Source organism: Bubalus kerabau, chromosome 6, assembly GCF_029407905.1.
Source record: "Bubalus kerabau isolate K-KA32 ecotype Philippines breed swamp buffalo chromosome 6, PCC_UOA_SB_1v2, whole genome shotgun sequence".
NCBI lineage: Eukaryota > Metazoa > Chordata > Mammalia > Artiodactyla > Bovidae > Bubalus > Bubalus kerabau.
In genome coordinates, this window is record NC_073629.1 from 108,611,551 (window position 1) to 108,626,913 (window position 15,363).

The window sequence follows — 15,363 nt, forward strand, 5'->3', positions numbered from 1 at the left end:
CACAGGCATCTGAATGGCAGGGCCTGGTCCAACAGGATCCCACAGAGGCTGCCTTTGCCCCTCAGCACCCAGAACTTCAGTTCACTTGTCATATATCCACTGGGGAAGATCCCAGCTCCAAAGCTGGCCTCCCCCCCACACTCATCTTACCCTAGTCATCTCCACGAGCAGGCTTTCCTCACAGCTTGCAGCTGTGGTCCTTCCCTCTGTTGCTTTCCTTCTTGGTTCAGCCTATCCCTTGGGCAACTCTTCACACATTCATGTGTGCTTTGGCTCCTCCAGTTGCTTGAAATCCCATTTGGACAACCTCTCCAGGGCCTGAGCTTCTAAAGCAGAGAAAGTAGATAATTAAACCTAATCAAGCCAACTAAAAGCATTGATTACTGAAAACAGGCCCAAAGTGCAAGGAGACATTACCATTTGGGGAAGAGATTTAAAGCCTGGAAAACGGGAAGCGCAGGGGCACATGTCCCTCCAGCATCGCAGCGAGGGCCTCCCCAGAACACTCGTGCTGCTTTCCCACTGTCACAGTCCTCGAGCCCCCTCTTCAGGAGGGGTACCTGGGACTCCACAGTCAAACCCAAGAGCCCTTTTTTTTTTTTTTTTGCTTTACAGTGTGAAGGGGTAGTGGGACCAGATTCCAAGGAGTCCTGCCCTCAGCCTTGCCCAGATGACTGCAGTCATCCTGTGAACTTTGAGGAGAGCATCTGATGAGCTGCATTAGAAAACCTAGGGCTTCCCTGTCACTGCAGAGGCTTCTTCTGTTTATCTTTTCCATTTATCCAAATACCTATCTGTTAGTGCATTGAGTGGAGGTGGGAGGGCGGGAGCAGACCCAGAGGCAGTCCAGGCACACCGGGGCCAGCAGGAATTGTGTGGCCAGCTTATCCAGCACACAGCTACTGGGGTGGGACCAGCAAACTTGGATCAAAAGTGATTCTCCCCAGAGGTGACTCAGTGAAGTCTGCTCTTCTTTTGTTGTTCAGTCGCTCAGTCGTGTCTGCCTCTTTGGGGGTTTGCTATAGGAAGAACAGGGTTTCAGCTGAACCCCCTGACCAGGCAGAGGAGAATGGAGAGGAGCTCTTTCTGGGTTTAGGTCAGTCGTTCTTAATCTTTTTAGGATCATAGTTTCTTCGGAAATATAAAGATACCTGTAGACTTTCTCCTTAGTGCTGTGCTGTGCTTATCGCTCAGTCGTGTCCGACTCTTTGCGACCCCAAGGACTGTAGTCCGCCAGGATCCTCTGTCCATGGGGATTCTCCAGGCAACAATACTGGAGTGGGTTGCCATGCCCTCCTGCAGGGATCTTCCCAACCCAGGGATCAAACCCAGGTCTCCTGCATTGCAGGTAGATTCTTTACCATCGGAGCCACCAGGGAAACTTTCTCCTTAGTGTCAACTACAAATTGGCTCTTGCCATGGGCACTTGTCATCTTCCTATCTACCTCTCCAATGACGAAGTCATCTGCTGCTGTAGCTGCTGACCTTCCCTACCACCTGCAGAAATGAGGCACTTTGTGCTTTGGTAGAGGAGGGGTGGAAACTGGCAGGATAGGTCTTCAGATATTTTCAGGGGCTGATTTTATGAGCCCAATTCTTGAACTGCCCCATATGTAGAAAAACACTAAAATCCTTCACGATGACAATTGTTTCTCATGACTAGCAGAAGCCTCATGAGACCAACAGAAACCTGAAAAAGTATGTGCTTGATTGCATGTATTCACCAAAATCACATATGTGCTGTCCTTACCCCTAAACTCTTGGGAGCAGTTTCTCAGAGCTATCTGAGGTGCTGTCTCCCAGGCTACAGCCCTCATTTTGCTCCAAAGAAAATTTAACTTGCAACTCACACATTGTGCATTTCTTTTAAGTCAACATTTCAAAAATATGCATGCATGTACTTTTTTTTTTTTTTTTTGCCATGCCGTGTGTCACGTGGCATCTTAGTTTCTTGACCAAGGATTGAACTCATGCTCCCTGCAGTGGAAGCTCAGAGTCTTAACCACTGAACCGCCAGGGAAGTCTCTGCATAAACATCCTGTATAGTTAATCCCCAGGAGTGCATCCTTGGTTCCTGAGTCTTTTGAGAATCTCTCCCTTAAACCTGGACTCTGAGCCTCTGCCAGGGCACTGCCTGCCAGGAACAGATGACTCAGCTCACTCTTCAAGGAGGAAAGCTCCTCCATCAGAGAGGCTGCAGGTCTCTACCTGCCCCTTCCAGCCCTGGGCAGGAATCTGGGATTGACCTCTGGATTGGCGCTGCTGACCCCTGAGGCTGACTTGGGGATGAACCTCCCAGAAGCAAGAGGACTTCTGAAAGCAAGTCCCTACTTCTGAAAGGAAAGCCAATAAATAAGTCTGTATCCAGCCTCACCTGTCGTCTATTTCCTCCACTTCCCTTCTGGTCCCCTCGCTGGGTCAGCTTGTGCTGGAAGACTTCATGAAGGGAGCACCCTAAAGGTAACCCATGTGTTGGAAAGTGAGGGGCAGACAAAGGTGAGGTTTTCATCTTCCTTCTGCATTTGTTTACTTTTTTTTTTTTATCCTTGAGATAACTCTTTCCCTTCATTCTTCCAGTCTTGCCTGGCAGCAGCCTCACCTCAAAATTCTCTTGGTAGGAATGACCTGTGACCTCTCCTCACCCACTCCCCTTCCCTCTATCAGCCAGACAGACTTTCATTGCAAATGGACCCTGGCCTCCCCTCCCTTCTGAGAGCCTGCTCCACCTGCTGGCTTTCTCATCTACACAAATAAGGTACCTGCAGGCTTTCTTATCTACACAAAAGAGACACGTCCCAGTGGGGCCCTTCTATCTGCCAATTGGCTTTATATTCTCCTGCTTCCAGTCTGAACATCAGCCTCCTTCTTTTGCTTGTGTCCCCAGGGGGGGCAGCAGTGTCAGCGGGAACTCCCAGAGCCGACAGATGACAGGAGGGGATGAAGGGCGGCCACCAGCTTCCAAGGGCTGCACTTGCAGCCTCCCGACTTGGGGACACGTGCTGCTTGCCCTCCACACATTCAGGCACACAGGCTAACCTACCGCTGGGATGAGCTGCGGCTCAGGGAGCACTGGGACTCGAGTCGTTGAGGAGTGCACAGTCTAAAGCGGACAGGCAAGGAGCCAGAACTGACACAGACTAGCTGTAACCGTCTAGGCCTGGCCCAGCTTTCCAACTTGATCGAGGGTCTGCTTCCCTCACACTCCTGAGCTGTCCCTCCAGCCTCAGCTGTTTCCAACCAAGGAGGGGGAAAGGAAGGGGCTGTGTGGGAGGCCTGGGCCCTTTCTTTCACAAGGACACAGGGGCTGGGGAGAACTTTGGGCTCCCCTCTTGACCTATCTGCCTTTGGAGACTGAAGTCCCCTTGAGAGGTGTTGACTGGATGAGAACACTTCTTGAGTATAGCCTTGCAGGAGAGGGAGCCATAGAGAGGATGAGGCTCCTGGTGATAAGTGGCCCCTGTTGCCAAAGGGTCCTATCCTACCTCACCTCTGCATCTGGGATTCTGAGTACCTCCCCACTCATGCATTGAAGGCCACTGCCAAAAGGGGCCCAGCCCAGACAGGATCCAGTCTCCCTTCCATATCACATCACCATGGCAACCATCACCTAAGAGATCCAAGTGCTGATAGAGGACCAACCCATGAGGACAGGGAAATATGCCCTGTCCACTCCAGGAACTTTGGGGGCTGGATAGTACTCAGCCTCCCAGGAATGGGCAGGAAGATGGGAATAATGGCCCCCTCTCCCATCTCCAGAAGTTTTCTGCCTCCCATGGAGAAACTTGAACCTGGGCTTAGCAAACCCTTACAGATCTGATCCCTTCATAGTGGGAGAGGCAGAGCTGGGATCCAGCAACCCGGGTCTGAAAGCTACCTCCTGTCCTTGGCTCAGCTCTGATTAGAACCCTGAAGAATCTGGACAAAGGAACCCTGACTTTCGACGCTGTGACCCAGCATTTTCCTGCCCTGGGTTCTGAGGAAGCCTATCACCCTCTACTCCCCACCCTAGCACCTTCTGATGTCAGAGGCAAATGAGGCCAGATCAGAGGCACTGCGTGTCTATTTCCTGTCACTGCACCTGCGCCAGCTTTGTGTCCCCTCGGGCTTGGGATGTTGCTGTCGCCATGCCAACAACAACATTTACTCTCAGAGGGGCTGTTACCGGGCTGCAGGCCCCTTTGTGCCAACCTCAATATCACCAACAATATGACTTGCAGAAAGTGAAAGCCCAGCCCCCAAGACACCGTATTCCATATAAGATTCTCCCCGCTGCTCCCAGCCTTAGTTTACGCATCTGCATGGTCCAATATGGGAACCTCTGTTTGCAGCCCTCCCCTGGGTCGCCCAGGACCGGTCCTTTACTCTCTTGGGCTCCTGGAGTACATAATCAAAGATGTCTGCGACCAGTAGTAGCCATCAGGCTGCTTTGCTCAGAGGTAACTGTCCACAGCCCAGGGACACCAGCCTTTCCTGGTCCCTGTGACCAACCCTAACCTGTCAGTACTGCTGAGCCCTGACACTGTCCCTTCTTTTTTCCCCTATGTCATGATATTTTTTGACTTAACCGTGGAGTGACCTTCCCTTAATCTTGACTCTAGAGCTGGTTACTTCCTGCAGTGGCCTTCTCTCCTTTTCTTCCTACTAGTCCTCCTGCAGGTCTTACTAGTAGCCCAGAACTACCACCTGGTGAGAAGCTAGCTCCCCGCACCCCGCATCCCGCCGCCTTCTGTCCAAGTAAGCAACAAAGCAGCAGACAAAGGAGGACAGAGCCTCCTGGATGCCTTCTCCTGTGGGAATAGGGCCACAGCGTTCAAACCCTCCCACAGACATGCCACAGCTTCCACTGCTTCCAAGAGGCAGGCTTCCAGGAGGCATTGCTCTCCAACGGAACATCAAGAGTGCAGCCCAGGGGAGAACTCCTGCAAGGTGTGGGGCGGGGCTGCTGTAGGCCCTGGGCAGGATGCTGCCAGGAGAAGCTGCTGCAGGGCTGGAGGGGTGCTGACATCCAGGTACCTCCAGTAGGTGCTGGGAGGGAGATACCGAAGCCGGAGAGAGAGGAGTCACTGTTTGGATTGCCCTGAGAAGCTGAGTTTCAGTCCAGGACCCGATGGCCCCTCCTGAACTGGCTGCTCCTGAACTTGCAGGCTCTCTCTTCACCCACCTGATCCTACTCAACACTTTGTACCACACGGCTCAGTGCAGCCTGTGTGGAGCATGTGGAGACATGAAACCAGTCCCAGCCCTTGCCTGCAGGCCAACAAACTCCAGCCCCGACCCTGCTCTCTGCAAGGCTGCAGCGGTGGCCCCTCTGCCTGGCACTCAGCCAGTCGGTCTCAGGTGAGACAGCGCCCCCCAGCCTGTAGCTCTGAATCCCACCTCTGTGCTCCTTCAACTCCGAGCCCTTCCTCCCTTTGGCCCCATAAGTTCAGAGCCCCGCCCCACCTGTCCCCTAGCCCTGACCCTTGCCCACTCACTAATGCCCAGCTCTGAGCCCCACCCTTTGACAGGCCTCCAAAGCTGAGCTGTTTTCACCAACCTTCTCAACCTCTATCAAAACCTCAACCTCTCAACCTTGTCAGGCTGACCCTTAGCTTTGAGGTCTACCCTCCTTCCCCATGCCCCACCCCTTCAGGATTTCCCCTAACCCTAACTCCCCTCCCCCACCCCCATTGTAAAGCAGTTCCTGTGCCTCTCCAGGTGGCAGAGATGGGGGAGTTTCAGGTCGTGACATCCACACACAGGGTGCTCTCCCCTTGGGGCACGGGCGGGGACTTCGCAGAGGACCTGTCCCCCAGCATATGTGTCACTGCACTTCCCCGGGCAGCCCTGCTCTGTCTCAGGCCTAGGCCACCTGACCATCCCAGAGGACAAGCCGCTTCCCACTCCACTCCTGGTGATCATCACCCCTCCAGCCTCCCCCGCCCCAACGCCAAAAAAAACGTGAGTGTCTACCCACACCTGCCTGCTCCAGGTGGTGGAGGCAGGAATGGGCAATAGTGGCTGAGGCCAGTGAGACAGGCAGCCAGCCCCCACCTGAGTCCAGAATTCACAGAGCTCCCCATCCCTCACTCTTCTTTCACTTTCTCTTCCAGAGGAAACCCTGTCCCACCTTCTCCTGCCAAGGCAGTGACTGCTTCAAAGTGACTGAGGGCCTGCACTTCTGTGAGGTGGGGCCCTGGAGTGCTCCAAGGTCGAGCGCTGCCCTTCCTTAGAACTGCAGGCCTCCTCCTTCCTGGACAGAGCGGGGTCGGCAGCTGAATCTGGCTGGAGCTAGACCTGCTGGGGCCCAGGCTGCTGGACCCCTCTAAGCTCCACATAATGCTGAGATCCAGGGTAGCAGCTGGAATCCTCCAAGTCCCCGTGACATGCCCTTGTTTCTGATCACCTTGGATGTTATCTGGGGACTAGCTGGCTGGGAACCAGCGGCCCAGTGAAGTTCAACTCAGCCCACAGCCCCACTTCACTTTTTTTTTTCCAATATTTATTTATGGCTGCATCTGGCTTTAGTTGTGGCATGTGGCATCAAGTTCCCTGACCAGGGATTGAATCCTGGCCCCCCGCATTGGGAGCATGGAGTCTTAGCCACTGGACAACCAGGGAAGTCCCCCCACTTAACATTTTTTGCCTCCATGAATGGGGGATGAAGGCAAGGGGAGGATGAATAGTCCCGTCTCTTCTTGTAGCTGAAACAATCCAGCTCAGGCCACACTGCAGGGTGCAACCAGGCCTGCACGGCAGGGACCCCCAGGTGTCACGGGGCTGTGGCTCAGCCCTGCTACCAAGAGTGCTGCCAAGCCTCAGGCCCTGACAGCTGCCTCCAGCTGGATGGGAACCTCCATTTCAACAGGGCATCACCAGGGGCCACCAGGAGCCCCCTGCACAGGACCCTGGCTGCGGCTGCTTCTCCTCCACTCTGCCCTGCTCCTGGTCCTGCTCCCCTAGCTAGGCCAGGCTGAGTCAGGGAGAACCAGGCAGGAAGACCCTTTAGGCCCTGGAAGTTGCCAGGCCCACTGCCAGCTCTGATTCCTGTGACTGTATCTTTAGTGAAAGGGATTTATCAAGACTGCAGCTCTGTGCTAGAGGTTCCCAGGGCCTAGGCCTGAACATGACGCCCTCCAAGGGGGCAGGCTGGAGTTTTGTCTGATAAAATAGAACAATCTCCTATCTGATCCCCATCAAGTGTGAGGACCCCAAAGTCCTGAAGGAGCAGTTTCTTTATCTGTAAAAGGTGCCCAGTCCTGGGACTTCACTGATAGTCCACCCCTTCCAGTGCAGGGGGTGCAAGTGTGATCTGTGGTTGGGGAACTAAGATTCCTCATGCCTCTGTGTGGCCTAAAAAACAAAAAGCAGAAGCCAAAAAAAAAGTGCTCGTCCCTGTCCACTTTTCCCTGATCCTCCCCAGACTTTGACACAAAGAGGGGGGCTGGAATTGGGGCTCCCCTGATTTCCTGAAGTGACCACAACCCTCTTTATCTCAAAGGGTCTGAATCAATCCCCTTTCCCCTCATCCTCAGCTCAGCTTTGAAACCAAAATCAAATAAACTTGAGCTCCATTTGTGCTATGGATATTTCCAGGAAAAGAAAATGGGGAAGAAGTTACTTTCTCTGGAAGAGATTTACTTATTCAAATTGGTCACTAGGGCAGCAACTCTGAGCTTAGGGGAAAAGGACGGGGAATGGACTAGAAGTCACATGGTCACTCCTTCCCCAGCACTGACCCTTCAGTCTGGGTCAGAGCTTAAGAGAAAAAGTACTCATTAAGATAACTCACTAACTTAATAAACATGTTCTCAGGGTGAATTTGTGTGCCAGAAACAACACTGGAGTGATAAGGAAAAGATACAGCCTGTTCTCAGGGAGCTTACAGCTTAGTGACATGGCCAATAGACTGGGAGAGACTGGTCCTGGACACCCTAATCTGAGCTGGCCCTTCTGTCCATCTGGAGCAGCCTCCTTATCTTAGGTGGAGAAGGGCAGACCCCAAAGGAGGAAAGCCTTGCCCAGTGGCCAGTGAATCAGGGGAAAGGGCTGGAAAACAACAAAGTGCAGACTCAGGCTGTTGTGAGAGCTGAGCGGGGGGCCCCCTCCCTTGATGTCTCTCCTCCTCAGGAGGAGAGAGGATGGGGCCTCAGCACAGGCGCTGCATATGAACACGGTCACACCCTTGACAACGCGTTGGCCTCCCTTTTCCCCACACAGCCCCATAAGGCAGGCAGGATGGGCTGATTCCGTCACACACCCCTGCTGAGGCTAAGGGAGGAAATGCGGCCATGGGTGGCAGTGTCCGCGGCATGGAAGCTGGAGTCACACGTTTCAGTTGCGAGACCTTGGTCAGGACGCTTAACCTCTCTGAGTCTGTTTCTCCACCTGGAAAATGGGGGTATGTGGTTCTTCATAGTATTGTTCTCCCTGAAGCTAGGACAAGATAGGTACCTGGGGAGGAAGTGTTCCAGCAGAGGCCAGCGTCGGCCTGCCTGGAGTGCGAGGAGCTGAGGATGAAACTGAGAAAACGTTTTCCCTTAAGGTGACCATCTTCCTTCCAGGTCCTGGATAAGGAACTCTGGCCGCTCGAGGGCTGAGGATGTCGGGGGGAGTCCTTAGGAAAAGCTTTCCCGAATAGGGAGCCGAGGGTACCACAGGACTCAAGGAGTTAACGGGGCGGCGGGGGGCACAGGGAGGAGCCCCCCCAACCCCCACATTGGCACAGCATGCTGGGACTTGCAGGCTGGCTGACCATCGTGTGGCGTAGGGGCTGCTGGGAAATGTAGTCATTGACCGGGTCCCGGCCGAGGTTCCGCACACCCGGCAGCGGTGACAGCTCAGGAGGTAGGCGGCAATAGCAGGGGGCCAGGAGTGAGTGCGGGGCAGGGAAGCCAGGGCAGGGCTGGGCAGGAGGGACTGGGCAAGCTGAGGGCTGGGTGCCCTGTCCTGAGGCTGTCAGAACCGGACACCCCCAGCCTTTGGCTGATGCAATGTGGCCTGCTGGGCTGGGGGAGGGCCAAGGAGTAACAGGACACTTGCCCACCTCCAAGGCAAGAGGGACAGGACTGGAGTCCTGGTCCAGAATGAGACACTCCCTTCCCAAGATACATGCAGATACACCCCTGACACTTCCCAGACAGCTGTTAGCAGAACTCACACTGCTCCCCCAAAAGAGAGGCAGAGCCCCCGTCCTGGAGCAATAAAGACCATAGCCTCCTCTCCGGTAATGGGACAGGGCACCACACGTCCAGCAAGTAGACTGGACCCCACTAAGGAGCGACTGGATGCCCATCAGGACAGAGGCCGGCATAGCAAATTGTACCTCCCATCAGAGGCAAAGGATGGCAAAGGGGGAGGGGGAGGGAGAGGATGGGGCCTCCTCCGCCTTCTCCCAGCAGAGCCCCCCATCCCTGCCGGCGGTCCTCAAAGGCAACTCCATCACATCCCCGGTGATGTATTGACCTAAAGAACCTCCCTTCTGCCCTACCCCAGGGTGTGCAGGGGCCGGCATGGACCAATCTGTGGCTATCCAGGAGACCCTGGCTGATGGGGAGTATTGCGTGATCATATCCTTCCCTGCAGCCTGGAGCTCCCAGCCCCAGGGCCTCCCTGCCTGGGCTTGGGAAGTGGAATGGCAGGTGTCTACGTGTCTCTCTGGTTGCCTCCCTCTCTCTGTGCCATGGGGGAGGGGGAGCGCGGGGGTGGAGGGAAGGAAATCAGTACTTACTATGTACTCAGTTCTGGACTCTCTGCCTTATGCTTTAAATACTCAGTTATCCCCCCACCCCCTGTGAAGTTGAGGGTTGATATCCCTATTTCACAGATGAGGAAGGGTCAGAGAGGTGAAGTGACCTGCCCAGGGTCACACAGTAAACCTGCATGGGTGAGGGCAGGGCAAGCCAGGGCAAGGCTGGTGGGGCGGGCCGGGTTGGGCAAGACCTGGATGCAGGCTTCCTTTCCCTTTGCCTTGACCCTGAGCGGCAGGCGGTGCAAGGTGTGCTGTGCGAGGGCGACAGCAGGCAGAGCCGCCTCCTGGGACTCGTGCGCTACCGTCCGGAGCGTGGTGGCCAGGAACACGCGTAAGTGATGGGATTGGGCCTTGCCTGTTTGGGTTTATTATTTTCCATCGTCCCTCCAGCTGGATTTCACACCTTCTAGGACAGAGTCTGAGGCTTCTGGAATAATTATAATAATGATAGTTAATAGTTTCTGAACACTATATGCCCAGCCCTATGTATTATTAGCTCATATAATCCTCAAAATCTGATGAGAAACCCTGTGGCCTGACTGTCTTGGATTCAAACCTAGGCTTTGTTACATCTTGAGCAAACCTCAATGCATCCAAACTAAAGATTAAAATGAGTTTCTGCATATAAAGTAGTTAAAATGCTGTGAAGTACGTAAAAAGGGCTCCATAAATGTTGCTAGTAACACCCACCTATTACCCAGAAACAGCAAGAATAATGATCAAAGTTCTCACAGCTGAAAAGTGACCCTCAGGGTCTCAGATCTGGGAAGGAGGAGCCTTAGACATTTTTGAACCCATCACCCTTCCTTTACAGATGGAAAAGCTGAGGTTCAGGGAGGGAGAGGAGGAGGTGAGGATTGTCCTGTTCTTGTCACATACAGTCCTAGAATGCACAAGGGGGGGATTATGCATGGGTTTTACTAACAAAGCGGGGTTCCCAAAGTGAGGCAAGTCCAGCCTTGATAACCCATCGGTCTCTGATGGGCACCATTGTGCAGAGAAGCATGAGCACAGCCCCCAGGGACCAAGGAGGGAATGCGAGCCGAGCACGCTGAGGCTTCCACGGTGGACCGGAGGAATGGCCCCGTGCACCCTGTCCTTACGATGCTTCCTGCCCTCAGTCTCTTCCTGTATACACACCGGAGGATGGCCATCACCGGGGACGATGTCTCCTTGGACCAGATCGTGCCAGTCTCTCGGGATTTCACACTGGAAGAAGGTGCCACAGTGGGCGGGATGGGATGATCCCTCTCCTCAGGGCCCCCAGGTCATTTCTGCCCTTGTTGGAGGTGGAGTGGTGGGAGCAAGGATGATGCTCAATGGCTAAGGGCCTTTTCCTTTCCCTCCCTGCAGTGTCCCCAGATGGTGAGCTCTACATTCTTGGTGAGTGGGCCTTTCAGTCTGAGTTGGGTCCTAATTATCTATAGTGACCTGTTTAATATCTATCTTCTTTGCTAGACTGTTTAGTTCAGTTCAGTTGCTCAGTCGTGTCTGACTCTTTGCTACCCCATGGACTGCAACACTCCAGGCTTCCCTGTCCATCACCAACTTCTGGAGCTTGCTCAAACTCACGTCCGTCAAGTCGGTGATGCCATCCAACCATTTCATCCTCTGTTGTCCCCTTCTCCTCCTGCCTTCAATCTTTCCCAGGCTCAAGGTCTTTTCCAATGAGTTAGTCCTTTGCATCAGGTGGCCAATGTATTGACGCTTCAGCTTCAGCATCAGTCCTTCCAATGAATATTTGGGACTGATTTCCTTTAGGATTGACTGATTTGATCTCCTTGCTGTCGAAGGGACTCTCAAGAGTCTTCTCCAACACCACAGTTCAAAAGCATCAATTCTTCAGCACTCAGCTTTCTTTATGGTCCAACTCTTACATCCATACATGACTACTGGAAAAACCACAGCTTTGACAAATGGACCTTTGTCGGCAAAGTAGCGTCTCTGCTTTTTAATATGCTACCTAGGTTGGTCATAGCTTTTCTCCCAAGAAGCAGGCATCTTTTAATTTCATGGCTATAGTCACCATCTGCAGTGATTTTGGAGCCCAAGAAAATAAAGTCTCTCACTGTTTCCATTGTTTCCCCATCTACTTGCCATGAAGTGATGACTGGATCCCATGATCTTAGTATTTTGAATGTTGAGTTTTAAGCCAGCTTTTTCACACTCCTCTTTCACTCTCATCAAGAGGCTCTTTAGTTCCTCTTCACTTTTTTTTTGGCTAGATTATAGTCACAGTAGTGAAGTAGTAGTCATTATAAAAATATTGATAATAGAAATGATTATTTGGTCAAAGATGGTCTTGGCCAGGTACTATGCTAAGAGCTTTACACACATCAGCTGGTGCTCTCCTCACAATTCTATGGGGTCATCACTGCTTTCATTCATGTTTTATGGATGAGGTAATGGAGACCCAGAGAAATGAAGTGATTCAGTAAGTGGTGGGATTCAAACTCGGACTACAGACCCTGGAGCCCACACTTGATCAGTCTGCTAGGTTGCTCCTACTTATTCACTAGCTCAGCATGTGTTTTGGGCGCTCAGGTTACGCTGTAAGCCAGACACCATCCACAGGCTGATCTCTTTAGCATGGTAGTCACAGTGCCTAGCATGTCTGACTGCCAGACAGCCCCTCCGTCCACCTCTGTGTGCTTTTCATTCCACTTGGGTGGTGGTGGTGGTGGGCTGGTGGAGTGGGTAGACTATAGTTTGAGAACTTGGTCTCTTCTGTCTCCATCCAGAAGTCTGTGGCAAGGCTTACTGGCTTTTCAGAGCCTAGGTCCACCCCCTCTTGTAGACTGAGGGTGATGTTAATTTGGAGCTGGGGGTACAAATTAGCAACAGTCATTAAGTTGACCCATAAGTCAATTGCTTAAGGGTCAAAGGGGCTTTGGGAGCTTGGGCTGCTGACACTCCATTCTGGGGGCTCCAGCCCAAAGATGCACCTTAGCATCTCAGAAGCCAAGAGCTCATGTCCTGCTTCCCCTGCACAGGCTCAGATGTCACCGTCCAGCTGGACACAGCAGAGCTCAGCCTCCTATTCCAGCTCCCCTTTGGTTCACACACCAGAACGTTCCTCCAGGAAGTCGCCAGGGCCTGTCCAGGTAGGTGAGACCCCAGGCTCCCTGTGACGGGGGGAGGGAGGGGGTGGCTGGGCATTGACTTCCCCACCACCAGTTGACTTTGCACACTTTGAACTCATACTCCATAGTTTCTGTGCCCTCTTAAAGCTATTGGCATGAGGTCACAGTGCCCCCAGGTCACCAGCTGGCCACGGTGTTTGCATTTCTGTTTTCCCATTTCTGGATCAGAGTTTTAACTCCAGCAGGGCCCCTTTGCCCTCCTTGCTCTGAGCAGGGCTGAATGGAGTGAGGTGTGATTCTAATACAGAGTCTTCTGTAAATTAGCAAGATCAGCAGCTTCTAGAGGCCCATCTTCCCTCTCTCTGCCAATGACAACTAGAACCAAGGCAGGTCTGCCCTTGAACCCTGTGCTCCACTGCAACTGAGAAAATGGTCTAGCTTTGTACTAGCAGAGAGAGGTTAGTGGCCTCTAGGGCAGAATCTGTTTAGACTAGGAGATTAGCTAGGCAGGTAAAGGAGAGTTGTTCAGATCAGAAGATCAGTCAAAGAATATGCAAATTCGAGCCACCAGGTGCTGGAGCTTGGCTGTTTACCCAGCACTGTTACTTTCTTCTTTCCTAGCCAGCATCTCTGTTCTGCAGAAATGGCGGGGGTGGGGTGGGGTGGAGGGGGCGGGCTCCCTTTCTATTGTGGTCTCATCATGGAGCCTGAACGTCTGGCCACTCCAGCTTCGTTTGCCTGGTGTGCAGGAAGTGGACTGACTGGATGCAAACAGGGGAGTGTGCAAAAAGGAAACAAAATTATAGAGCCTTGAATGCTGAGTTAAAGGATTGATGCTCTAAGCAAGGGGAAATTCATCTCCAAACCTTCAACTAATAAGGATAACTTGTTTTATGATGATCATTGGTAGTTGTATGAGAAGTAATAATAGTTTATAGTCCTTGATTGATATTTTTGCCTGCATAAACACAAAAAGGCTTCAGTATATCTGCATCAAAAATGAATTCTTTAGAAGATTGATAGGAAACTGAGCAAAGGAGATGGATAGTGCACAAAAGAATACAAATGAACAATATTTTGAAGAAAAAGAAAAAGTAATTGATACGGTTTTTTAAAAAAAAGTAATAATAGTCATAACAGCCAAGAGTATAGACTTTGAAGCTATATGACCTCTTGCATTTGAAACCTGTCTTTGCTGTTCCTTAACCGTGTGACTTTGGGCATCACCTCTCTGAAACTTGGTTTTGTAGATTTTTTTTTTCTTACAGTTTTTTGAAAAAATATTTATTTGGCCGCACTGGTCTTAGTTGTGGCACCCTGAATCTGTCATCTTCCTTGCTGCATGTGGGATCTAGTTCCCTTAACAGGGATCGAACCTGGGCCCTCTGCACTGGGAGCATTGAGTCCTAGCCACTGGCCTGCCAGGGAGGTCCCTCCCTTCTTCCAGTTTTATTGAGCTCTAGTTAACATACAGCATTGTGTAAGTTTAAGGGGCACAGCATAATGATTTGACTTGCATACCTCATGAAATGATTTCCACAATAAGTTTAGTGAACATCCATCATCTCATATAGATATAAAATTAAAGACATAGAAAAAAATATTTTTTCCTGGTGATGAGAACTCATGATTTACTCTCCTAACAACTTTCATATATAACATACAGCAGTGTTAGTTAGATATATCGTGTTACACATCATATTTATGTGTGTGCTCAATCACTAAGTCATGTCCAACTCTTTGCAACCCCATGGACTGCAGCCTACCAAAGTCCTGTCTATGGGATTTCCCAGGCAAGAATACTTGAGTGGGTTGCCATTTTCTTTTCTAGGGGATCTTCCCGACCCAGATTTGGACCTATGTCTCCTGCATTGGCAGGTAGATTCTTTACCGCTGAGTCACCAGGGAAGCCCCATCATATTCCGAGTACTTAATTATCCTATAACTGGAGCTTTAGACCTTTTGACTACCTTCATGTAATCCCTCCTCCCCCCTATGTTACCCCTCCCTCTGGTAACCACAAATCTGACCTAATTTTGAGTTTGCTTGATTGTAGATTTCTATATGTAAAGAATATCTTCCTGGGAATTCCCTGGTGATTCAGTAGTTAAGACTCTGAGGTCCACTGCGGAGGGCCTGGGTTTGATCCCACAGGCTGCACAGCCAAAAAAAAGGGAATATCCTGGGGCTTCCCTGGTGGTTCAATGGTTAAGGATCTGCCTTGCAATGCAAGGGACACTGATTCAATCCCACATGCCTTAGGGCAACTAAGTCTGGCACCACCACTACTGAGCCTGCCTGCTCCAACTACTGAAGGCTGAGTGCCCTAAAGCCTGTGTTCTGCAACAAGAGAAAGCACCGCAAGGAGAAGCCTGCACACCGCAACTAGAGAGCAGTCCCTGCTCTCCATACCTAGAGCAGGCCTGAGTGCAGGGACAAAGACTCAACACAGCCAAAAATAAATAAATATTTTGGAGGAAAAAAAAAAAGAGAATATGTTCCTCAGGGAATTGTGGGAATTAAATGAGATAATACATATGAAAATGCCCA

At 51.7% G+C, this 15,363-nt stretch overlaps 2 protein-coding genes across 2 annotated transcripts in view; one reads left to right on the plus strand and one right to left on the minus strand.

The window, feature by feature from the left end:
• The window catches only part of UTP11 (UTP11 small subunit processome component), a 250,829-nt gene that overhangs the window by 56,942 nt on the left and 178,524 nt on the right, over positions 1 to 15,363 (minus strand). The gene's annotated exons all lie outside the window — the stretch shown is intronic.
• INPP5B (inositol polyphosphate-5-phosphatase B) overlaps positions 9,477 to 15,363 on the plus strand; it is a 54,191-nt gene continuing 48,304 nt past the window's right edge. Inside the window, 5 exon segments of the mRNA XM_055586333.1 lie at positions 9,477 to 9,548; positions 9,967 to 10,061; positions 10,852 to 10,949; positions 11,084 to 11,113; positions 12,724 to 12,834. Of these exon segments, the coding sequence (XP_055442308.1) occupies positions 9,492 to 9,548; positions 9,967 to 10,061; positions 10,852 to 10,949; positions 11,084 to 11,113; positions 12,724 to 12,834 (391 nt within the window). The 5' untranslated portion in view covers positions 9,477 to 9,491.